This window comes from Lepidothrix coronata, unplaced genomic scaffold (genome assembly GCF_001604755.1).
Source record: "Lepidothrix coronata isolate B3197 unplaced genomic scaffold, Lepidothrix_coronata-1.0 Scaffold180, whole genome shotgun sequence".
NCBI classification, from domain to species: domain Eukaryota; kingdom Metazoa; phylum Chordata; class Aves; order Passeriformes; family Pipridae; genus Lepidothrix; species Lepidothrix coronata.
The window spans coordinates 1,036,482-1,061,919 of record NW_016690360.1 but is presented as its reverse complement, the minus strand read 5'-3'; the positions used below and the strand labels follow the sequence as shown (position 1 = coordinate 1,061,919).

Sequence of the window (25,438 nt, the reverse complement as noted above, 5' to 3'; positions counted from 1 at the left end):
GATTTTCCCTCGACTGGATAAATTCCAGCTGTGATACAGATACTCCTTCGTGGCAGAGGGTTTGGGCTCTGTGCGTGGAAGGCCTTGCACGGGGATACTTTGTAAACCAGGGCTTGTAAACAGTGAGGGAGATACAGAAAGCAAATCCGAAGGATTGTAAATACTTCTGCAGGTAAAAACACAGCATCTCTCTCCTGCTCTGAGGGCCAGCAGGAGCCTTCTGAGCTCAGCACGAGCTCCCAGGCAGGTCCCTGCCGGCTCCCCCCTGCTCTGCCCTGCACAGACACAAAGCTGCTGTTCCCAGATGTGCAGCGATCCCGGCAAAGGGCGAGCCCAGCCCCGAGAGGTCCGTCGGGAGCAGCCACTGGATGTCACTGCAGCTCCAGGAACTGCTCTGGCAGGAGGCTGCGAGTCCCCCCCCGCTCTGGAGGGGCCGATAATCACCCGTTCACCGAGCTCTGCCCGCGCCGAGCACCCCGAGGATGGGGCAGAGCTGCTGGGACACACCTGGCCCCGGCTCTGGAATCCTGGATGCTGCTCTGGCACCGCTGTGGAGCCAACTGCAGCACTGCTGGCCCCTGTCCCCAGCAGCTCAGCCTGGGACACTTTCCCCTCTGCTGCCATCTGTCAGCAGGACCAGCCCGAGGGGACAGCAAAGGGAGCTGATCCTGAGGTCACCTGGGAGCTGGTTTGCAGAGGGGACATGAACTGGAGCTGATGCTGAGGCTGGACCTCACCTGGCAGGTGGTTTGCAAAGGGGACACAGCCACACAGCAAGAACTCACTCTGAGCCATGAATAAAACATCTAATTTTGTTTATTTGGAATACCAGGGCCTTACTAAACGCTCAGGAAGTATTTGGCATGACCAGTGACAGGCATTTTCCCATGGCTGATTATCCATCCAAGAGTCAGCCTGAAAACTGAGATGGAAAGGAGCTTCTCATTTGCTTCCCATCCCACTCCCAAATCTCTGTTAACTGGTCCATAAAGCCAGAACTCTGCCAGCATGGAGGGAAGGACCAGCTCTCCATGGACAGCCCAGCCTGCACTGCAAAGCCCTGCACAGGGAGGGGGTGCTGGGCCCAGGGTCCAGTGCAGGACTGTTTGTGAACTCCCCAAGGAACTGAGCTCAGAACAAACATTATTCCAAACAAGCAGCTCTCCCAGCTGCAGGGTGAGCCCTGCATATTTCTGGCTTGGAAAAGGAATGTGCTTCCCTGTCAGAGCCATGAGCCAGCCCCTGATTGTGCTGTTGGGGTTTGACATCTCGAGGGGTCGGGACAGACAGTGCCTCGCCCTCGGAGAGCCTTGCCCTGGGTGGGCTCAGATTTTGGCCCCAGTCACACCAGGGATGGGCACTGGCCAAGGGCAGGAGTCTGCAGGGAGGGCAACATGAAGCCAATTTGCATTTGCCACCACGGGACAGGTTTCAGTGAGTCCTGGGACAGCCCCAAGGGAATCTGCCTTGGCCTCCTGACATGATTCCAGCAGGCAGGAACAGAGCTCAGACCTCAGTCCGGGCTTCTGGCAACCCAGATCCATCTGCTGAGCTCATGGGGAGAGAAGGGGCACGTCAGGAGAAGACAGAGAGGGAGGGAGGGAGGAAGGAAGAGAGAGGGAACTAGTGAGAATGTGTCCCGTCGATGGCTTTGGCTGAGGGTTCGACTCCATTTCATTTCCATTTCATGTCACTATTTATTCTGAGGTTATTCCACCCAACTGGTAGCAAAACCAAGGCAGGAGTGAGGAATTATACTCCAATCTCCTTTTATAGTAACACCCTTTGCTTTCTTCGGCCCCTTAAATAGAAATAAAAACAATCAAGTGAAATATAACCCCGGTTTAAAATAATCCAAGGAGTTTTAGGAACTGCTGCTCCCCAAAGGAAAGCACAGCAACCTTCCTGCTCTGCCTTGTGTCACGTGGAAACTCTAGTCCTTTTTTTATTATTTAATTAAAATATTCCTTTAATTTCTAGTTCTGAGCCTCTTTGCAAAGAAGAGAGAGGACACTGTGGTTACTCCTTGCAACCCCCCACTCTGGGAACAAGGGGTGTGACACAGCTGTGAGCTCTGATTTCTCATGCACCTTTCTGCCATTTTTGTGTTATTTTCTCATCCATCCAAATAGCCCCAATCATTACAGTACAAAATCCCATTTTCTGACCATCTTCTTGGCTGCCTTAGTTAGTGTTTACTTGACATTTGTGAGCAATGGGCCTCCTTGCTCGTGGAGCAGAATTTCAATTTTCAGTAGAAGTCCAGTGTTGGCTTTAACCAGGTGAAAAAGAAGCTGGGAGGGGAGCAAGGAAACATGCCCTGATCCCACACCTTCCCAAGTGCACCTTCCTGCATTCCTGCCTGGCAGCCCATCCCCTTTACACAAACACCAGGGATCTGCCTCCATGGGAGGAAATGGGGACTGTGTATTTTTATTTTTTTTTTTTTTGTAATTCTAAAATTACACGGATTTCTTGCATAATGCAATAAATTCCAGACAGCACAAGGCATTCCAGGAGCAGCCTCACAGCCAACAGCAACATGGGGAGGGGAGTCCCTTCCAGGAACCCTCTGCAGCCAGGGGGGGCTCAGCACTGTCCAACCTCAAACACTCAGGGATCAGTGATTTCCAGCACCAAGTGCCCCAGCTGATGGTCCCATCCTGCTGCCTGAGTGCTCTCCCAGCTGACCTGGGGATGCCCATGGACCTTCCTGGGGCTTTTTAGACCTTCTCTATCCATGAGGCCGAAGGCTGGGAGCAGCTCAGCCTCATCCCCTCCCAGACCTCCCTTTTCCTGAGCCTGGCAGGGCTTTCACACCCACGGGGATTTTCACAACACTCCCCAGGGCATTAACCCTGTGTGACCCGGGGGTGAATGGCTCTGGAATCACAAAGGAAAACATTCCCCTGGCCTGCTGAAGGGAGCCCTGATGTCCTCAGAGCTCCAACTCCATGGAGCACAAATAGGATGTTGGATTTTCAGGTTTTCAGCAGTGACACTCAATTAATGTGATTCATTAGTTCTATAATGGAAAGGTTTAAAATAACAGTTGTTCTTTTAGAATTATGCAACCAATATTTCAGAGGCACTTTCCTCTCTTCCCAACCAGCTTTGATTACAGACTCAGGAATGGTTTGGGTTGGAAGGGACCTTAAAGATCATCTCATTCCAGCCCCTGCCATGGGCAGGGACACCTCCCACTATCCCAGGTTGCTCCAAGCCCTGTCCAACCTGACCTTGGACACTTCCAGGGATCCAGGGGCAGCCACAGCTTCTCTGGGCAATCTGGGCCAGGGCCTCCCCACCCTCCCAGCCAACAATTCCTTCCCAATATCCCATCTCTCCCTGCCCTCTGGCAGTGGGAAGCCATTCCCTGTGTCCTGTCCCTCCATCCCTTGTCCCCAGTCCCTCTCCAGCTCTCCTGGAGCCCCTTCAGGCCCTGCAAGGGGCTCTCAGCTCTCCCTGGAGCCTTCTCTTCTCCAGGTGAACCCCCCCAGCTCTCCCAGCCTGGCTCCAGAGCAGAGGGGCTCCAGCCCTGGAGCATCTCCATGACTTTAGTGACCTGGAGAAGCATCACCCACGTGTGGTGTAAGAGCAGGGAGAGATTTCTGGAGATAATCAGCAAATCAATTACTTAAAGTGAGTTTTGGGCTGAAAGATTTTTCCAGCAATCCCACACGGGAGCAGCCTCCGTCTCCCACTGCTCCCACCACACCAACACTTCTCCCTTGGGATGGCTCCTGCAGAAACCCCCACTGGGTTTGCTTTTGGCCATGTCCTGCTTTGGAAAGGGCACAGCAAAGCCCAGCACAGCTCTGCCTGGTGGAAAGGTTGTTCTGAAGAGCTGGAGAAGAGCCAAGAGCTCAGGAAGATTTAAAAGGAAGAAAGCCACCCCTTGAGGTGGAGTCAGCCAGGTCAGACATCCTCAGCCTTGGCTGGATATTTATTCTGCATGGCCTGGGAGAGCCCTTGGTCCATCCCTGGGCACCAGGAAAGGTACTGGGCAAGGGGACAAAGGGGGTTGGCAGTGCTGGCTCTTCCTTTCTCCTTTGTCCTCCATCCCTGATCTCCCAGGTGACCACAGTGGGGCTGAGCCAGAAGCCAAACCTGAAAGGGGAGGGGAGCACTGCCCTGGGGATCCCTGGCCTTTGGGACTGGCAACCAGAGGCAGTTATCTCAGGTATCTCCTCCAGCTTATGTAGAGAATCACAGAATGTTCTGAGCTGGAAGGGACCCACAAGGACCAGAGTCCAACCCTTCAGTGAACAGCCCATATGGGATCAAACCACACCCTGGGTGTTTTCAGCCCCAGGATCCAACCAGCTGAGCTCATCTCTGCTGAGCCATGGTCAGTTCAGGTCAAGGACAGTCCCATCTGACCCAGGACAGGGCAGTGCCAAAGCCCCACAGCCCCCTCAGCTTGTTCTCTGTTCCCCCCACCCGGAGCAGCCCCATCCAGCCCCCTGGGCAGGAATGCTGAGTCCCAAACTATGCTCAGCACTTTTTGGCAGTGTGGTCAATGGGCTGAGCCACAGAGGGTTGGCTGTTGGTTGCTCCTGCAGTTGAGATGATGGTGTGCCAGTGCCTGCAAACATCCCCAGCACTTCACTAACCAACCTGGAGATCCCCCAAGGGTTCAGCACGGCAGGGCAGCATTTCTAAGCTTTAATATCCAAAAATTCAGCCATAAAGCACCTTGGAGGTGCCAGTGGGCAATGCCTGGTGGGCACAGTGACATCCTGGCACCACCCCAGCACAAGGAGCTGCAGCTGCAGCACAGCCAACCCTGTCCTGCAGGGGAACACTGAGTGATTTTTAATCACCTGTGGAGGAGGAGTGTGTGACACTGCCCACATCCCAGGAACAGCCCCGTTCCCAAGAAGGTCTGGGATGGACCTGCCCCCAGCAGGGGAGTGGGGTGATAAGCAGTGTTTGTTGTTCCTGCCCAGTCCACATTCCCTGGCTCCCACTCCAGGACTGGCTCAGCTGATGTTCACTTTACAAAAATAACCCTGGCACCCTGTGGTTGATGGAGTTCATTTTAACCCCTTGTCAGCAAACCCTCATGTGCTGGGGCAGAATGAGGACCAGGGATGGGGGGATCAAACTTGTCTGGAGTGAGACGGGGGGTGAAACAGGGAAAAAGCTGCTGAAGTCACCCCAAAGGGCTGCTTTCACCCTGGGACTGCTGGGGTGGCAGCCAGGAAGGGGCAGTGGTGTCATGGTCATGCCATACAAACAGGAACACCCCCCTGCTCTGTGGCACCGAGGGTTTTACCCAGGAATAAATTCCCTGGGACAGAGACAGTGGTGTGGGCTCTGCCCAGGCACCAGTGCCTCCAGATGCAGCCCAGGTTTGCACTGGGAATTTGGAGCAGCCTGGGATCAGCCACATACAGCAAGTTGGACAAGTCCCTAGAAGATAATCCTGGTGGAAAAGTCCTTCTCTGAAGGCCCTTTCAGGAGAAGAGTATCACCTGTGCTCCCAGAGCCCTTTCCCCTCTCAAGCTGTGCAATGTTTCCTATAAATGTGAATGGCCTGCTGAATGCAAAAGACCCAAATTTCATGGGGACTTGAGCTCTTCTGCCCCTAAAGCTTCATCCCCATCATTCCTCTGACCCCTGAACACTCAGGGTCTTGCTGAAGGACACAGAATAGCAACAATCAGAACATCCAACTGCTCCCTGGGGACCCACAGCCTGACCCTTCCCAGCCTCCAGTCGTTTGGGTCAAAGAGCCTTTCCTGGCACAAACTGCCAAGTACACCTGAGACTGCCCTGTGTTTCTTCATCTCCCTCAAGATCCTGAGATCTTCCTCAGCTTCTCTGATGGAGACAGGAGTGGTTGTCTCAGGAGATTTACTCCTTGGGAGGACTGCAGGGAAATGCAGCTGCACACACCTTAAACCAGGGGGGAAATGAGCAGATAAGAGAGTCCTCCTCCAAGAACAGACTCACTCCTGAATCTACAGAGCCCTGCACAGACTTTGTGTGTGTGTTTGTGCAGAAGGAGATGAAAGAAGGAAGCAGGTGAGTCAGGGGAAATGTATCTTCTCGTAAAGCACTCGGAATGATGCCACTAAATGTCAGAGCCCCATGTTATTTTGGTTTTTCCGGCTCTTTCCCCACTGAGAAATCTTCCAGATAGTTTCTGACCTGCATGATTCACCTTCATCCTGCCCATGGACACATGAGAGTAAGGGATGAGGGAAGCAGGTTCCCCCTGTGATGTCCCTGGGATCCCCAGTGCCTCCAGATGCAGCCCAGGTTTGCACTGGGAATTTGGAGCAGCCTGGGATCAGCCACATACAGTAAGTTGGATAAGTCCCTAGAAGATGATCCTGATGGAAAAGTCCTTCTCTGAAGGCCCTTTCAGGAGAAGAGCATCACCTGATCCCTGATATTCCTGCACTGCTGGTGTCCATCCCTCTGCAGGAACATCCCCACTGCCTGCAGGGGTCATGGGCTGAAGGGTCACCCCCACACTCACTCTCACCACCTTGGCTCCAGTAAAATGGGCTGCCAGACCCTAATCTGGGGCACCAGGGCTGGCTTTTCTCCTCCACCCATCAAACTGTGCTTGCAGCACCAAAGTGGGGGTTCACAGCCTCAGGAAATGCATTCTCAGGGTGGGTCCTGTTTTGCTGCTTCGAGACTCCCTCCACATCCAGGAGAGACCTGGGCTCTTCCAGAGCAGTCAGGCTCCTCAGCTCCCTGCTACAGACACCCCAAAACACCTTCTCATGCCACAAGTTCACTATTTATTCTGATGCACAGAGCCCACCCACCGTGCTGGGCCATGGTCAGGGTGCTGCCCACCCACCCCTGTGCTCTGTCTGCAGCCAAAATACTTCAGGCAGAGTCACAGAATCATCAAGGCTGGAAAAGACCTCCAGGATCACCAAGTCCAACCATTAACCAGCACCACCACTATGTTCACCTCTAACACACAACCCCCAGCAAGGAGACACGAGCTCCCAGCCTGTCCCACTGGTGCAGCCCCCCGGGATGGCCCCACAACCCACACACAGAGACATCTCCCCTGGCTGCTGGAAGGAGCCTGGGCTGAATAAAACCTCTGCACATCTTTGGAAGGATGATCCATGGAGCTCCTGCCCTCTCTCAGCATCAACAGCAGGTTTATAAAGTTTAAAATGTTTATAATGTGAAGGGTTTTACCTTCTTCGGCTTCCAGATCCACCAGTGAAGATACCAACACGCCCATCTCCTGACATTTTTTGCTGTGGGCTTTTGACTTCATGTGTTTAGTCAGATTCCCTGTAAAGAAGCAGAAAACAGATTTTGGTCAAATATGGCTCTTTTTTTTAGGTTTTTTTTTTCCTCAGTTACAAGTCAAAACTGTGGCTCTGAGCCAGACAAAGACCCCTGACGGTCCCCAGGCCACTGTCCTTGACAAATACCCTGTGACACAAGGCCAAGTCCTCCCTTTATCCCTTTGCTGCTGCACTGGGGTGCAAGAGGAGGTGCTGGAAGGGTCCTGTGACCTTTCAGGTGTTGTGCAACCTGAAAAAGCTGTCGGGACACAGTTTTGGGCTTGGGGGGGAAGAGAAGTCCTGGGTTGCTCTCAGCTGTGATGGTGCAGCAAAGGAAAAATGGTAGGAAAGTAGGGCAGAGAAACATCTCAATGTAGCATCACCTCCCAGCTCATCCCAGCACACCTGGAGGGGAGAAGCTCCTCAGTAGCACAGGGTTGGTTCTACCCTGGTTCAAAACCTCTGTAGGTGTGGCACTTGGGGACATGGTTTAGCCTTGGCAGTGCTGGGTTAGGTTGGACTCAATGATCTTAGAGGGCTTTTCCACCCTTAACAATGTCATGAGTCTACAATAAAAGGAGGGGTTGAGTTGACAGCAACAAGGAAAAAACCATCTAAACCCTCTCTTCCCCCAGCAGGATGGCTCAGGGGCTCTGGCACGAACCGAAGTGCCAGGGAAAAGTTCCGAGGAGTCCTGGATACCCTCTGGGACACAGGGTCTGCCAGCACTGAGAAAATGAGGTTTTCCTGGGGCCAGGGTGGGAAGAGCAGCCCCTGGGAAGGGGAGGAGGGGCTGTGGGGGACACTGGTCCCTGCTCTGGGCCAGGGGGATGGGAAAACTGGAGAGCATCCTCAGGGAGCACCTCTCTTAATTCCACCTCCCACCTCCCAGGTCAATTAGACAGTTATTAACCCCACTTACAGCCAGGGGAAATGCTGAACAAAGGGGAACATTTGTCCAAGGGGGGAAAGTAGGTGGAACAGAGAGAAAAACAAAGGGTAGGAGAAATAAAGAAAAAGGTCCCATTTTACCTGTTGTCTCCACCTATTATAAATATATATATATATAAAAATATATTTAAAAATACATATATTTTATATACATCCAAATATGTATTTATAATTATATATTTTATATAAATATATTTATAAATGTATATGTATAATCCATCATAAATGGTTTGGGTTGGAAGGGACCTTAAAGCCCATCCAGTCCCATCCCCTGCCATGGGCAGGGACACCTTCCACTAGCCCAGGTTGCTCCAGGCCCTGTCCAACCTGGCCTTGGACACTTCCAGGAATGGGATTTATGGGCTGAGGAGGATGAGAAGAAACCTGGGCTCTGTTGAAGCTCCACCAAGAGCTGTTTAATTCCCCAGCACAGCCCAGGAGCTGGCTGAGCACTCCCCATTCCCAGGATTTGCCATCAGCCCTCCTGGGAGCTGACTTGGAGGGGAGGAAGGAACACCAGGCTTGTTTTTCTCTCCAAAATTAAAAAAAAAAAAAAAGGAAAAAGTGAATTCTCTGACTTTATTGCAACGTTCCCTGCAGGCTGAGCTCCCTCAGCTGGTGTCCTGCAACCCACAGAGCCCCCAGGTCCCTGAGCTGGTGGAGCACAGAGGGCCTCTACAACCTCTGCTCTGCTGCTCTGGACAGCAGAAATAAATAAGCAGCTGTTCACTGGAGCAGAGAATTACCTGTGACGCCCTCACATCTCAGAAGAGTCCCATAACCACCTAACTCACTTTCTCTTCAGCCCATGAATTATTTATTTGGCCCATTTTATCCAAAATGGAACAGCTCCAACAGGAAAGACCAGGAGAGACAAAGGCTGACTATATATCCTTGTGTATCTGGCACCCAACCTGGATGTGGATTCAAGGGATATTTAATAATTTAAATGCAGCAAACCAGCTCCAGTAAGAGAGATTTATTATTTTTCAGCTGAAATACCCTCAGCCCCACAGTGAGGACACTCAGGTGGGAGGAGGAGGCCAGTCTGGCTCAGGTCCTTGCTCCAGATCAAACCCAAACCCCTCTTTCTCCACCTTGGACCAGCAGTTTTGTTGTGGACCCAAAGACACCCAGTGAGACAAGAGATGTTCTCGTGGTTCCAGTGAATCACCGTTGTCTGAACATGAAAAACTGTCCCAATGAAAAGTCTCCAACAAGTCCAAATCATGGCCTCATGGAACTGGAATTTAATGTTGGATCTGACTTGGAAAAATACAAACTGAGTCAAAGTGTTGAAATCGAGCCCTGCTGCTGCTGCCCGTCCATCACAGCCATGCCAGCCTGGCTGGCACAGGGACCCAGCTCTGCCCAGCCCCACAGCAAAGCCCTGCCTGGAGCCCCTGCAGGGACAGGAGACAGAAAATCAGCCCAAGGAAACCCTGCTGGGACCAGGGGGTCGTTGGTTCTTCTCTGTGGCACCCCTGAGCTCAGCTGTGATGCCACAGTGGGATGAGTGGGGAGGGGGCACTCACCAGGAATTTTGGTGCTGCCACAGCCCCCAGACAAGCTCAGGAATTCCCTGTTCTCCATCCCCCTGGCTTTGGCTGCACCAGGAGGGGACTACATTGATTCCTGAGGGGATAACATTAATTCCTGAGGGGAGGGGGCTGCTGAAGGCAGTGTCTGGGGCAGGACTGCAGCCCCCCTGTACTGCCAGGGGGATGGGATAACTCGTGGGCACCTCTCTAATTCCACCTCCCAAATGACAGGCAGGTTAATTAGACAGTAATTAACCCCACTTACAGCCAAGGGAAATGCTGAACAAAGGGGAACATTTGTCCAAGAGGGGGAAAGTACTTGGAACAGAGAGAAAAATAAAGGGTAGGGGAAATAAAAGTAAAATTCTCAGTGGGCCTCAGTGGCCACCGTGGCCCCCTCAGCTGCCTAAAGGTTGCTGGGACACAAAGGTCCCTCCTGCTCCCTCAGCCCCAGTGCCTTCCCATCCCTCTCACTCTCCCTTGCTGCTGCAGGAGCAGGGCAGGATGAGATCTCAGCCCCCAGCCCTCCACTCCCTGCCCTCTGCTGAGCCCCAGCTCCCTCCTGAGCAGCACTTTGGGTTCCCAAACGCTGCCAGAAGCCACCAGTGTCACTTCCCTTTTCCTCTGCCTTCCCTGGAGGCAGCTGTCCTTGTGCAAGGCATCCCTTGGCTGCTGCCCTTCCTGCCCCAGCAGGCTCGGGGGGAGCTGGAGCCACAGCACAGGCAGTGCCAACCCCCGTGCCAACGAGTTCATGCCAAACACCAAAGCACCAACTCATTGCAAAAGTTGCTTTCCTTCCTCCTCTACTTTTTTTCTGCTTTCTCTCTTCCCTCACCCTCCTTTGGCCAAACACCAAAGCACCAACCCACTGCAAGTGTTGCTTTCCTTCCACTTCTCCTTTTTTTCTGCTTTCTCTCTTCCTTTGTCCTCATTTGTTCACCCAACACTGATGAACAAGATCACCCTGCAAAGCTCTGGGTGCAAATCTCCCCCTGCCCATCCCAGCACACCAAGAGAAGTCCCAACAAAACAGAGGGATGCTGGAATCCTTTCAGAGAAGGGAGATTCAGCAGGAGGGATTCTCATCTGACCCCTGTGCAACAGTCTAAGGAAGTTAAAAGCTGGAGGCTCCTTTCCACCAGCTGAGGAGCTGAGTTATCATCCTGGGAGTAATTTGGAGGACAAGGATATTTATCTTATCAGAGCTCATCCTCTAGTTTGTGTTTTTTTAGACCCCTTAATTAATGCTGGCAGGATTAAACACTAAAGTCCTTCGGCAGATTTCCAGGAAAATCAACACCACTTCGCCGAAGTAAAAGTTGGATATGAATCCTACCAGGAAAGACTTGTTGCCTTCCAGAGTTTTGGCTCCCAACTTAAAAAATAATAATAGAAAACCCCGAAAACCACACAGCATCTCTTCCTTGAAAACCCTGGAAAAAACAGATTGGAAAGAGCAGGAGAGAAACTACGAGGCAGAGAAGCTGCATTTGGGCAGCAGAGAACTTACACTGGACCCTAAGCAGGTAAATGGGTCTCACTAAGGATTGTTCACCAAAGAATTCCCAGATTTGGAATAAACTGGCTACATTTAAATAATGTCAGGAATGGGTGGAGGCTGGGAGGCCTCTGCAGCCATTGGAGCACGGGCAGTGTCAGCACAGTGCCCACAACTCTGCATTCCAGCTGCTTAAGCCCTTCTGATGCTGTGAGGTCTTATTTTGGACTTCAAGCAGCTTAAATCCTTGTGTTGTTTGGAGAAAGCCAAAACTCCAGTGTTCCAAAAGCCCCTAAAGCAGCTTAATAGGGACTAGAACTGATTTCCCAGTCCAATTTAAAGAGGGAAATTAATTTTTCGGAATATCCGTTATCGTATTTTAGAGGTGGCGGAGTTAAAGAAAAATGTAGGGGATGGAAACATTAAGATTCCTGAACAAATGATCCTGTCTGTGTTGGGGATACACAAAGCTTTCTAGTTCTCCTATCAAATATGATCAGTTCAGCAACAAAGTCAAGAAAACCCCAAACCAACAAGTGACCAACTGTGTGATCTGAGCATCGAGGCAGCACCAGGACACGGGCACAGCTCCCAGGGCTGAGGTATTTTCATTTTTCTCCTTTAAAATACTTTGCAAGGAGAGCAACAGCTGCAGCAAACTCCCATTTGGACAGGCTGGGAGAGCTGGGGGGGTTCCCCTGGAGAAGAGAAGGCTCCAGGGAGAGCTGAGAGCCCCTTGCAGGGCCTAAAGGGGCTCCAGGAGAGCTGGAGAGGGACTGGGGACAAGGGATGGAGGGACAGGACACAGGGAATGGCTTCCCACTGCCAGAGGGCAGGGATAGATGGGATATTGGGAAGGAATTGTTGGCTGGGAGGGTGGGGAGGCCCTGGCCCAGGTTGTCCAGAGAAGCTGTGGCTGCCCCTGGATCCCTGGAAGTGTCCAAGGCCAGGTTGGAGCAACCTGGGCTGGTGGGAGGTGTCCCTGCCCATGGCAGGGGGTGGAATGAGATGGGCTTTAAGGTCCCTTCCAACCTAAACCATTCCATGCCTGTTATGATTTCGCTGTGAGAGAACCAGCCACAGGCCAATGCTCTTCATCCCAGACAGATCCTCGAACCAGATTTTATGTGGGATTTAAATAATGCACAGGCCTTGATTTAGGTCTCAGTGTGGAGATAATGTCCCCAAGTGAGACTTTATGAGAAGGAAAGCTTTAATTTATGTCATTCATGGGGCAAAATATTTCAATTTAAATATTTTTATTAATATCTTTTATACTTATTGACATAAAGATTAAAAGAGAGAATTTGCACTTCAAGCCTGCCTGTATTGATATGGGCTATAAAATATGAGTCACCTCCTGGATCAAACCTATCAAAACTGTTCTTCCAGAAGGGTACCCAGGCTGGGTGTGCAGGTTCCAAAAATCCTGGGAATTAGCACATTTTCCATTAAGGCTTGTGCTGAGCCTTTAACAGCAGCACTATTTAGACAAAATAACAGTTAATATTTCACTGAACTCACCAGTCCTTCACTTCCAGCCCTCATTCCTTTTTTTTTTTTTTTTACCTTTCTCTGGTTAAAGAACCTTTTTGCTCACAGTGTTTCATCTCCTGTCTGGACCATTGGGTCATTTTCTGTTCCCAGAACACCACATTGTGGAAGGGAACAGCAAATTCCTCAGGATAATTTTGTTCTCATCCTGCTGGAGGTTTGTGAGGGACCAAACCCTTCTCCCAGCAGTGGCTCCACAGGGATGCTCAGAGCCTTTCCCTCCTCTCAGTCATTAAGGAAGGGCCTCAGCACACAGGGGTATTTTGCAAATGCATCCATCAGTGCCCCAGCACACGGGGATATTTTGCAAATCCACCTCTCCCTCTGCCCTGCTCTCCCAGCACTTCATTCTCCGGGAGCCTTCAGCCAGTTGGACCCACTCTGCACTTTCCAGAGGAGGCTTAGCAGGAGCTGAGTCTCCTGGAGCAGGAACAACAGCGCACTGTGCAGCCACAGCCTTGCCTTGAAGGGCTGAGGGGGTAATGCTTTTAATATATGAACCTGTTCAATAACCTCCCTGCCTGTCAGGGGCTGATTTAAGGAACTGCAAACTAATTTATTAAAGGAAGGCTGTGGCTGAGGACATGGAGAAGTCTGGTGTCTGGAAACTGTGAGTGGCCTAGACTATCAAATGGGTCTCTTCAGCCAACAGGCACTGATGTCCTTCACACGAGCACCTTTTAAATGAATATGAAGCTTCTTGTCCCTGGTGACCCCCGAGCAAAGGCAGCAGCGTTGGCACAGCCTGTTCCCCACACTGTGGCCAGAAATTTGGGGGAAACTGAAGTCATCAGGACGTGAGAGGCTGATGTGAGGCTGAACTAGAACAGAAAATAGCTGTGGAGAAGAAGAATGTCTGCACAGGGGGGGCATTAATGTGCCAACACTGCCCCACAGCCCCAGGGCACCCCAGGGCAGGAGGGACAAGGGGCTCTGCTTCCCTCCAGGGGCTGGAAAGGAGGGACCAGGGAAGGCTGGGTGAGGAAAAAGCTCTCCCTGACCTTCCTGAAAGGGAAAACTGTAAGACTGCAGCTTATTCTCCATTTCCTTCCTGCTAAGAAAACAATGAAGAAGCTGCTTAACCTCTTTTAAACAACCTCTTGGAGGCCACGGTCACAAACCTCTTCGGGGAGCTCCACAGTGGAGGCAGAGACACCTCATTAAAGAGGCACCTTTATACCTGGTCCAGAGACACAAAATCAAGTAAATCTTTACAAAGCAAATTTCCAAGACTGTTGTTTCCATCAGCTAAATGAGCACACACACACACACAAAAACAAAAACCTCATGGATTTGCTTCAAAATAATAATAAAAAATAAATTTCCCCTGCAGTTCAGTAACCCAAAGGAACAGCTTTGCTTCCAGGGACAGAAAGGCACAAAAAGCAGACAATTAGTGAAAAGGGAAAAAATATTTTGCTGCAGAAGTTTTCCCAGTTCTTGGAACACAGATATGGATATTCTGGAGTGGGGGGTGAGGTACATTTTAACCAGATAAAGATCCTCATTAAAATTACGAATAAAAAAACATTAACTGCTTCCAGCCTAGTTGAGAGTTTAGAGCATTAGATCATGTTGGAGATCTACCACAGCCAAAATGAAGACAGCTCCACAGAGATCCCCCTGGAGTTCATGCTGAAGGCTAAAATTAACTTCGGAAAGCTGATTTCTAAAAAAGCTTCAACTCAGCTCATATTTTTGCCAGTGCAGCCCAGCACAAAAGCTGCAGCTTCTCCATTTCTGCAACGAACTGTGGTTGCAAAACCACCCCAACCCCCCCGAAGGAGGCTCCCAACGAATCAGGGCCCAAACCAACCCCTTCTGGACTGTGCAAAATCCAGTCCTGCAAACCCCCTGCACCTCCAGGTCACACTCCAGCACCACCAGCACTGGTTCTGCAGCTGGTGGTTTTATCAACACACATTTTTCTCACTCTCCAGCAACTCTTCCAGAGGTCCTTGTGTCTTTTTCCCCAAGTTCTGGGGAGTACCAACACCCCCCAGGACACAGCCAGGCTCTGACAGTCCCCCCCCTCCCAACAAAGAGCCCTTTTCATGCAATTCCAAGTCACCATCATGCAACTGTTTATCCTGAAATCGCTGATCCAGGGAAGTCCTGCCCATTCCATGCATCCACAGGCAAATGGATACTTTCCCATTCAAATCCCAACACGGGGTTGTTGGGTTTGTTTGGGGTTTTTTTGAAGGAAGCATTTCCATGCTCCCTTCCCCATGCCAAGCCAGAGAAGGGAAGCCCTTTGGAGGCTGTTTGCAGTGGGTACAGTCAGTGCTGACAGATCTTGTGCTTCAAGGGAGCAGAGATGAAGAGCAAAGCAGCCAGAGAGAGATGGTGAAAAGGATGGTTTGATCACAGCATCCTGAACAAAAGCCTCAGAGAAGCATGGTGGGAAGCGAGGTGAAGTGAAGGGAGAGGCTGAATGGATTCACCTCTCAAAGGGAAACCTCAGAACAAAGGAAAAGCAAGAGGGGAAGAGGAAGAAAATGAACCAGAAATAGCTCCAGGCTGGGAGGGTGAGAAAGAACCATCCCTGGGATCTGCACCATGAGAATCTGGCCTCGAATTCAGTCTCACTTCCCCACAGTCCCAGTGACAACCAGCACGTTGTTACCCAGAAATCACCCCCAGCGTTACCAGCCAAGCTCCAGGCACTGCCCACCCGGCACCACCCGTGTCTGGGTCACTTCTCTAGCAGGGACATGCCCTCCACTGTCCCTTCTGGGCCAGTACACGTGCCACAGCCCAGGCAGCACCCAGTGCCTCCTGCCCACACCCCCACTGTGCCACTCTCTTGGGCGACACCGGTTTTTGACTATCCCTGCTGTGGCATCTTCTGAGACCTGCAATGATGGAGCTACAGACAATGGACATTTTAGCATATCCTGAGTTGGAAGGACCCTCAAGGATCATCCAGTCCAACTCCTGGCCCTGCACAGACACCCCAGCAATCCCACCCTGTCCCTCAGAGCATTGTCCAAACCCTCCTGGAGCTCATTATTTACGTCAAACTATAATCGAGAAACTCAACTCCTCGCCTTTATCACAAAACTTGCTGCAACCAAGGATGGAGGGGACACTGGTCAAACCCACAGCACCAGACTCCTACAGTAAGTTAAAGGGACCTGGCACCTCTGGCACTTCTGAAAAGTCCCATTACCCACTGATTGTTGGTTTGTGCACGTTCCTGACAATGTTCACTCACACACTCACTGAGGCAATGACAAAGGGCTCTCACAAAGAATGTCTAGTGGCAGTGAGGCTGTGGATCATTAATGACTAATTAATGGCAATTAATGTCCTGGAATGGAGGTCTTTGGAGAAAAAAAGCCTACTGATATGATATAGAAAATGTGGAAGCCACATGCAACTGAGGAGGATGAAGATGGGCAGTGCCAACAGATCTCGAGAGCACCAGCATGAAAAGCCACCCAAAGGTGTATCCAGGTGCTCCATCAGGGATGTTTGCCTGGAGCTCCTGCTCTCATTCTGGGGTGGTTTTGGGTGTAAACCCTGTGTTTCAGGCTCATTCCCTTTAAGAAGCACAAGTAGGATGGCGCAGGCTGGGACGTGCAGCCGGAATGCAGGGCTCTTCGGAAAACATCAGCCAGTTCAAGACTCCCTCAGCCCCCTCCCTCCAGCTCCTGGCGTTTTCCAGCCCCTGGGAAGGCTTTCCCTTCCCCTGTGCCCCCGGGAAGGCTCATAAGTGAGAGCAGAGGAGCCATGAGCTCTTACCTTTGGTTTTAAAAGCAAAGTTACAGTACTTGCAGACGTACGGCCTGACGTCTGTGTGCGTGCGAATGTGTTTCTTCAGCATGCTGGGTTTCTTGCAGCGAATTCCACACTCCTCACAAACATACTTCCCTCTTCCACGGCCTCGCACATACACATACTCTTCGTTTGATTTGTACCTATGAGCAACAGGTGTCATGATGAAGGCAAAAAAAAAAAAAAAAAAGAAAAAGCAGATTCCCACCTCCAAAGAAGTCACGAGTTCCGTCACTGACCCCACCGCGGGTCTCGGTTACCGTTCGGGAGCTCTGGGCGACCAGGCTAAATACAAAATATCTTCAAAAGCTTTTTTTTCCCTCGTCTGGAATGTGTTCTTGTGTCCTACATCCGCTTGTGTGGGCAGGCAAACAGCCCAAAGGCTGAGATCAGTCCCCCAAATGTCCTGGTTTTGCCCATCCTCAAACACAAACTGAGGCACTCGGGGTGCCCTGGGGAAGGTGTGTCCCAGTCCAGCCCAGCTGCCTCAGTCATCTCTCTCCCATCAAATATGCACAGTCTGTCACTGCACCATGAAAAGTCCTGAGGAACCTCCTGGGATCCAACCTGGTTGTATCCCAGCTAAAATTCCTGGGATCCAACCTTCCCACCCACTGGGACGAGAGAAAAGCCACCTGAGAAGACACTGATGCCACACTTCAAGCTGTGATCCCTGCCCAGACTCCTGATAGGATGGGACACCCAGAATGGACACAGAGAGAAGAAAACATCCATATTTTTTATAAATAAATTGTGCTACCACTAAATGTAACCAGCACAGACTCCAGGCTCTTTCATCTTTGGCACAATATCATGGCTTAGGTTTACCCAAGAGACTGACATTGGTCATCCATCCTTCCCTCACATTATACAGTCACTTCTTTTCTGCCCAGGCAACATGATGGGGGTTTGAAAAATACTCTTAAGACTGAGACGAGTCGTTTAGTCTCCTGCTGCTCAGCAAATGAAGTCTGCAATTTCCTGTACTTGCAGCACAAGAAGAATAAGGTAACACAAAATTGGTCCCCTCAGATTTTCAAGAGGCCACGTTTTTGAAGCACTGTACTTCTTGCAACTCATTTTTCTATGCAGTAGGAATTAAGTCTGGTCTTCAGAAATCTCCAAACATCCACCTTGGAAAATCAGGCCTTCTAAAGCCTCTTAATAGGGGATTCAAAGACAGACAACACCATCAGTCACCTCTTAGTATCTTCCCAATAAAGCCTATTCCAAACCAGAATGATGAGAAAACAGCAGCCAGACTGAAGAATAATTGAATAAAAACAGCTGCACTAGAATAGATTGAGTACTTAAATAAGTGAATACAGAATAAATCCTAAATCCCTATGTATTCATAATGAAGAAAAAAAAAGTAATTTAAAACTGATTAAAAAAATACACAAAGATCATTAATCCAGCCCTGAGCTGATGGGATGAGAATGTCATGGTCTGCACGGGATGCATCCATGGAAATACATCCCAGTTACCTGCAAGAGTGGATTTAGAGGCAGGGAAGTCACAAGGACCCCTTGATGTCCCACCCAGGCAGAACATTGTTTCACTGCTTAGGAAGAGTCCAGGCAATCTCAGCTCCACGTGGGTGTTTGGGGGACCCACTACACCTGAAACTCAGATTAATCTTCCTGGGTGGCCCCTGGAGGGGTGAGCTCAGCACTAAACCCTTCCCCTCCTGCCAAGTGGTGCCTGAGCCCTGTGGCAGAGTTGGGAGTCGATGCTCAGAGGATGCTGAGTAGGTCATTCATGAAGGTGATGAGGGCACAGACTCAGGTTTGGACACAGACCAGAGAAGAGAGAGGAAAGTGGGTGTCTAGAAGGCCCCACTTTGTACCAGCACCAGCACCACCAGCACCAGGTCTCAGTGTCCAACATGTGAGAGAACAGTCTGTGTTTCTGTCCCTCAGCACCAGCAGTTCTCTAGATCATAACCAGGGTCATCTGGCAGCCCAGATCCTCTATTTTATCTCTTGTGATTGAAGCCACAGCAATGCCATCTACTCCATGCCATTCCCAACCCTCCAAAAACAAACTCAACCCCAACAAAATCTCCAAACCCCAACATCAAAACCCTTCATCCCGAGGTTCTCATCATGTGGGCAGAGGGGACTGAGCTGAGGGCTGAAGAGCTCCCACTGTCTCCCAGCCTCCAGCCCAGTATGCCCAGTTACCTCCATTCCAGGGCACACATAACTAATTGTTAGGGATGGCCCATGGCCCTTTTTCAGTTGGTGACTTAATGTTCAAGCAGCAAAAGGAGCAAAAGGAATCAGGAATCCTGATTTCTCCTCTTCTGTTCCGATTTGTATTTGAGGTTTCCTTCTCGCCCTCCTTTCTCCCTGTCATTGTGCTGACAATCACCTGGCCACTTAAAAAATGAAATTGCTCCTTTGTCAGCCTTGTACTTGCACTACCCCTAATTACACTCTCACATGGAAATCTCTGAGCGAGTTCTTTGTGTCCAGCAGTCCCTTCATCAGCCTCATTAAAGCAATCGGGGCTGGCTCCTCCGCAGAAAGGGGGACATGTGATTTAATCTGAAATTAGACACTGCAGCTTATCTGACACTCTGGGAGACTGAGCCATCCTTCAGCACAGCTATCTTCCTACAGTGTCCAACAGGCAGGGAGAGCAGAGAAATAGGAAAGGAAAGTAACCTAAAGGAACCCCAACCCAAACCAGGAGAGAGCAAGAGGTGACAGTGCCACAGCCCAGGGAATGCTGCTGCAGGTGCCATCTGCCAGCACTGAAGGCTGCAGAGTATTTATGGAGATAACTCTTCAGTATGATGCTGGTTCCTCTGCTCATGTGCTCATGTGATTTGTATCAGAGAGACAAACCAGGGACAGCTCACTCTGTGTGAGGATTTGCCCCGGACAAAGGCTCTTCCTGCTCCATAAGGTTTGCTGTAACCAGATCCCAGGAATAGCCACGGCTGGAGCTTGTGTCAGCAAATCTGGCCTCCTCTCCCAGAGCACTGTGGAATTCATAATCCCATCATTAGCACCTCACACCTCCTGCAGGGCCACACTCCATCTAACACTGAGAGGATCGGAGAGGCGAAGGGGGGGGAAACTGGCCATTATGAGCCCAGAGACTAATTTAGGAAATAGTTCTTTCAAACAGACATGGAAAAAGATAAAAACTGAGGTATTTGATGCATCTTTGAAAGGTTATTTGCTGCTTTCTGTTGAATTTTGTTCAACCACCACAAACACTTTCCAGAGCAGGAGGAACTGGCACAGCCATGGGATGACCACCAGCAGCACCAGATTCAGAGACCTGAGGGCCCCAAAATGGGCCATCACTGGCAGGAGGCACAAGAAACCCAACAATGGAAAAACACGAACCTGGAGAAAGCTTTGTCTCAGCTCTTTCCCTAAAACTTAGTTGAAACCCAAAGCCACAAAGCATTTCTTCCTTTGAGGCCTTAGGAGGTTCAGTTCTCAATATCTGCTGTTACAAATACCTGACTATCCTGTTTAGCCACAAACACTTCTTTTTTTTCCTCTCAGTGCTCTGAGCCACATCCAAAATCTTCATGTGGCTGAAAACCACACGATAAAACCTTGGCCAGCCAGGGGGGAAGGAAGTTTGGTGGTTTGCAGGCAGGAAAGAGGGAGCAGGTTCCTGGGGGACTCATTGCTCACAGCTGGGCTGAATCACCCCTTCTCCCCTGCTTCCCTCAGCCCCCAGGAATGTACCTTGCCCTGCAAAGTCTCTGCTGGTGTGACCTTGCAGGTCACACCCTCCCAGTGGTTCCACCTCTTTGCAAGTGTCACGTAGGCAGCGACTGTGGGAATTCCACACTTTGAAGCTGTACCTTGGTTAAAAACACCCCAGGACAGTTTTGCAGCTACTGAACAAGTATTTCCTCAACTGCTTTTGACATTTGATGAACTCCCTTGTTTGCTTTTTGGATTTGGGGGCCATAGTAACAGGAATGGGACATCTGATCCCTTTCCTCCAGCTCACCCTCCTGTGAACCCAGAGTTGTTGCCTTCGGTGTCAGTCTCTGGGTTTTACTGATGGCGCATTTCATCTGTCATCAGGCTGCCCCTCATCTACCTTGGCTGAACCCCTAGGAAGTTCCTGACAGTCTGCCCTGGGTTCAACTCATCTAACTGATGTTTTATATCACCTGCAAAATTTGCCAGATCATGGATAAATGTGTCACTACCGCAGTGTCACTAATTTTATTAAGTTTATGGCCCTTCTCACTACTCCCACTAAATGGTTAGACCACTTCTAAATTATTAGACCACTTCTGAAACTGTGTGTGCAGCAGAAGCCCTTGGTTTTACCCATTGCATCCCAAGGGAAACTGCAGGTGGGAGACCCTGCAGGACTGTGCTGAGGGTCACCACACACAGAGGTGTGTCCTCAGGGCCAGACAGTCACTGAAATCTCCCCTAACTCATGCCAAGCTACAGCAGAACAAACAGAAGGATTCCTTTACAAAACCCAGACCAGACAATGTAATTTCCAGGTTTCTAAAAGCATCATAAAACCCTCCAGTATCTCAATTTACCAGACAGGGATACTGCACCAAGACAAACAAGGAGCTTCCAAAGAATGGCACAGCACAACAGAGCAAGGGCTGGGTATGGAGACAGGACCTGGCACAGAAATCTCCTCTTTCCTGGCTGCAGGGATGGATCTTTCGCAAACAGAAGCTGCCAATCTCCAGTGAAGTGCAGGAGAAGTCTGAGCTGAACCAGCCTCCACCATTCAGGATGGACACGCCCAAGGAAGCCTGGGGTGAAGGTGGCACTGTGACCATCATCCTGCTCGAATCAGGCACCAGCAGCTCCAACAAGGTTTAACACTGGCAGTTTTACACTCCCCAGGATGACCCAGCAAACCCAGGGCTCCTTCTTGACCACACATCAGGGCACAGTGGGGCCCTCGTTTTGAGTGGAGTTTAATTCAGATCACAAGTCAGGATGGATGCAGAGATCAGTTATCTCCATTCTCTTTGAGCCCAGACATCCAGCCAGCTTTTTACCCGGCACTGTTTGTGCCCCTGTCCAAGCCATAAGCAGCTGGTGTCTCCAAGGAAATGGTGTGGGAAATGGTGTGGGAAACGGTGCCAAAGGCTCTCCCAAAGCCCAGTCAGGCACATCCACAGCCTTCCTCATCCACTGCATGGCCACCTTGTCACAGAAGGAGACCAGGCTGGGCAAGCAGGACCTGCCTTTCCCAAACCCACGTTGGCTGGGCCTGATCCCTGTGATGGGACTCAGAGTGATCTGCTCCATGACCTTCTCCAGCACCAAGATCAGGCTGACAGGCCTGGAGTTCCCTGGATCCTCCTTCTGACCCTGCTCCTGCCACATTTGCAAACCTCCAGCCGACTGTGACCTCCCAGTCAGCCAGGACTGCTGGGAAATGATGGAATGTGGCTTGGTGAGCATTTCTGCCAACTCCCTCAGCACCCCTGGGTAGATCCCATCCAAGACTTGTGTGTCTAAGTGGTACAGCAGGTCCCTGACCATTTCCCCGGGGTTTATGGGGGCTTCCTTCTGCTCCCTGTTCTTCTGTTCCAGCTCAAGGGGCTGAGCACCCACAGAAAACTGATCTCACTGGTAAAGACTGAGGCAAAATACCTCAGGAGTTCCTTCTTGAAGAACGTCCAGCCTTCCTGGACTCCTGTGCCCTTCAGAGTGGCTTCCAAAGGGACTCTGCCGACCTAAACTGGCCAAAGTCTGCCCTCAGGGAGTCCACGGTGGCATCAAGTTCTGCTGCCCCCCCTTCTGACCCCCATGACTGCAAAATGCACATCAGTTCAGCCAGGGGCTCCAAAGGCAACTCCAGGAATAAAAATGCATCCTGCTCATTTCCTCCCTGTGGGAACTGAACCTTAGAAAGGGTGAGGAGGAGGAATTTATGGCACTGCAAGAAAACCAGAGATGATCACACAGGACAGCTCAGGCCTGTTCTGTTCCTTTCTGCTTTTTATAACATCCCTGGTGGGTCCCCACAGCTCAGCTCTTACCTAAGGCAATTTTCCACATTTCTTTGAGTGGGAAACAATGAAGTGGGTGTGTCCCCACAGTGCCCTCCTCGTGATCCCAGCCCTGCCAGCACGACCCCCCTGGCACTGTGTGGGACACACAGTGATGCTGCCACCATGGGTGGCCAAGGCACTGTCCTAAAGCAGGTCAGTGATTCTCCAGCTTGTCTGAAAAACATGAACACTGGCAGAGTCCGTATTCCATTGAAAAACCTCCCAGGAATTGCTTCCTGTGGCAGTGCCCTGTGCCCGGGCAGTCGGACCACCGGGAGTGGGGAGGGCAGTGTCACCCAGGCAAAGGAAATCTCTCCTGAAGGCATCACATCTGGGACACTCTGCCCGGGGTTTTGTGCTTCCAAACTCAAATGGGGTCAGAAAAACAGAAAAAAAATGGCAGGGGAGCAACATCTCCGGTGAAGGGGATGGAAGAAAAGGTGAATTTGGGGGGAAAAGATAAAAAAGTGAGTCATTCTAACATTCAGCTGAACCACAGACAGTAAAAGGTGGAGGGACAGGCCAACGGTCTGGGAAGATGTAAGAAATGCTCAGGGTGGGGAGACGTCTATTATTGACACTTATCCTGCAGAGGGAAACCAAGAAGTGGAAAATTCAAGCTAAACATGAAAAAGATGGACAATGTGTTCAAGGAGGTTTTCCCAGCACAAACTGTGGTGTGGATTTGAACAGGATGACACCTCCTGAATGTGCAGCTTTAAAGCATTTCTCACTGGACACAACTTCTTGCTGCAAATGCACTGCAAGAGCTGACAAAAACGTTGACACCTCTGTAACATGCACAGAGATGGGCAAACAGGGAAATCAACACAGAAAACATCCAAAAAACCCCAAATCCACACAGAAGTTTTTACTAGCACAAAAAAACAGGCCTAAGGATGACTTTTAATGGCATTTCTCCATCAGCAAAAGCAAATCCTCTTGCCAGTAGAGCCTGTTTTGATGGAAGAGTTGTGGGATACGGGGGCAGGAGCCTCTGTGGCTGCATGAGCTGCTCTGCTGTGTCTGATCCCTCATCCTGGAGCTGCCCCTCCAGGAGTGTCCAAGAGAGACCCTGGGATCTCCTCCAGTTAAATTAACCCAACACAGAGCAAGGACAATGTGAGCAAACACTGTGTTTGGATGGAGAACTGCAAATCCAGAGCAGTTCTCTGTTACTTCTCTGCATGTTCTGCTTGAGTGAAGGATTGATTCAATTTTGGGTTGTGGCATCAGATCTCTTCCAGTCTAATAGAGGGAAAATTACAGTTCCACTCATTATGGCTCTCTGTGCTGTGATACAGCTTCATCCTCTCCAGCTTTGATCATTTAATTGTCACTGCAAACCGCCAGGAAAACACAGCACTGGCAGAAAAAACAATGTCAATACTATTATGCTGCTCTACAAGGGCTGAGACCCCGGGGTTGATTGCTAAAGTGCAATTAGGGAGGAAACCAGACTGAAAAAATGAAAGTACAGCCAGAGCAAGGGGAAAGTATTTCATCCCTGCCAGGGGGTCACCTTTAGCCACCAAGGCACGAAGAAATGTGGAAGGACATTGATTGTCTGCACAGACTAATTAGTCCCTCCTGGGCTTCCCTTCCATTAAATCCAATTGCAGGAGCAGACAGGTAATGCAAGAACTTGCACAGTCTCTCTCCTTGTTTAATGATTGAGCCACGTGCCCCTGTCCTCAAAATGCCACACAACAACCAGGCAGCTCTCGCAGAGCACGTGCAATGCAAACTCCTCATCCCACCACCACGGGGGCATAAAGAGGGGAGGAAAAGGAACTAATGATCTGCTGTGGTGTTTTGTGCTGACAGGGATGTGGTGGCAGCATCACAGAGCATCTCATCTGCCTCCCCCCTCTCCCTGCCCTTTTTTGATGGTTTCCCTGGATGTTTTTAGAATAAATTAAAGCTCCATCACTGCCAGTGCAAGGCTGGGATTTTTGTATTCCCAGCACTAGTCAGACAGGTTAGGTCACGACCCAAAAGCCCACGTGGGTAAGCACACACACTGTTCCCTGGGCACTGCTCCAACACCACCTTTTCCCTTTTGAAGATCAAACACAAACAGAATAAAATACGAGATTTAAAAAAAAAAAACCAAAACCCAACCTCCCCAAACACACACAGCTGATTCATAAAATATTCAGAGTGAAAGTCTAGCACAGAAATCCCCACAGATGACCTGTCTCAGTCCCATTTCTTCCTGCCCTGCTCCCATCAGGACTGATTAAACCATTTCCAACAGCAACGACTCCGCCAGCTCGGGGTGACTCTGCTCTGACACAGACACTTCTCCCCAAAACAGCTCTTCCTCCAAGCTCTTCCTATTCTTCTAAGTGCTGTGAATGATTCTGGATGCCATGGCAGCCTAAATTACAGGCTGATTGCTGTCCTTCTCTTGCTCATGGTGTCAAGGAGGAAGGGCTGCCTTTCCTGGCCCCAATCCAGCACCTCATCTCTCCCTGGGCCTGGGGAGGCTCTGCAGGGGCTGCAGGGGCTGGAACACTTGCTGGTCCAAAAGAGATCATCAAGTTCTTGAATAAAGTGTTCTGGATTGTCAGGTGCAACTCCAGAATCATTCCAAGCTGTACTGAGGATGCTGAATGGAAATGAGTCCAGAGGAGGCCCCGGAGATGCTCCAGGGCTGGAGCCCCTCTGCTCTGGAGCCAGGCTGGGAGAGCTGGGGGGGTTCCCCTGGAGAAGAGAAGGCTCCAGGGAGAGCTGAGAGCCCCTGGCAGGGCCTAAAGGGGCTCCAGGAGAGCTGGAGAGGGACTGGGGACAAGGCCTGGAGGGA

General features: G+C 50.5%; 1 protein-coding gene across 1 annotated transcript in view; it reads right to left on the bottom strand.

Moving 5' to 3' along the window:
- Positions 1 to 25,438, bottom strand: part of HIVEP3 (human immunodeficiency virus type I enhancer binding protein 3) — a 223,320-nt gene that overhangs the window by 5,082 nt on the left and 192,800 nt on the right. The window contains exons 7-8 of the mRNA XM_017830515.1: positions 16,572 to 16,747; positions 7,183 to 7,281 (exon numbers count right to left, since the gene is read on the bottom strand). Coding sequence (XP_017686004.1) covers positions 7,183 to 7,281; positions 16,572 to 16,747 — 275 coding nt within the window. The remainder of the gene's footprint in view (positions 1 to 7,182; positions 7,282 to 16,571; positions 16,748 to 25,438) is intronic.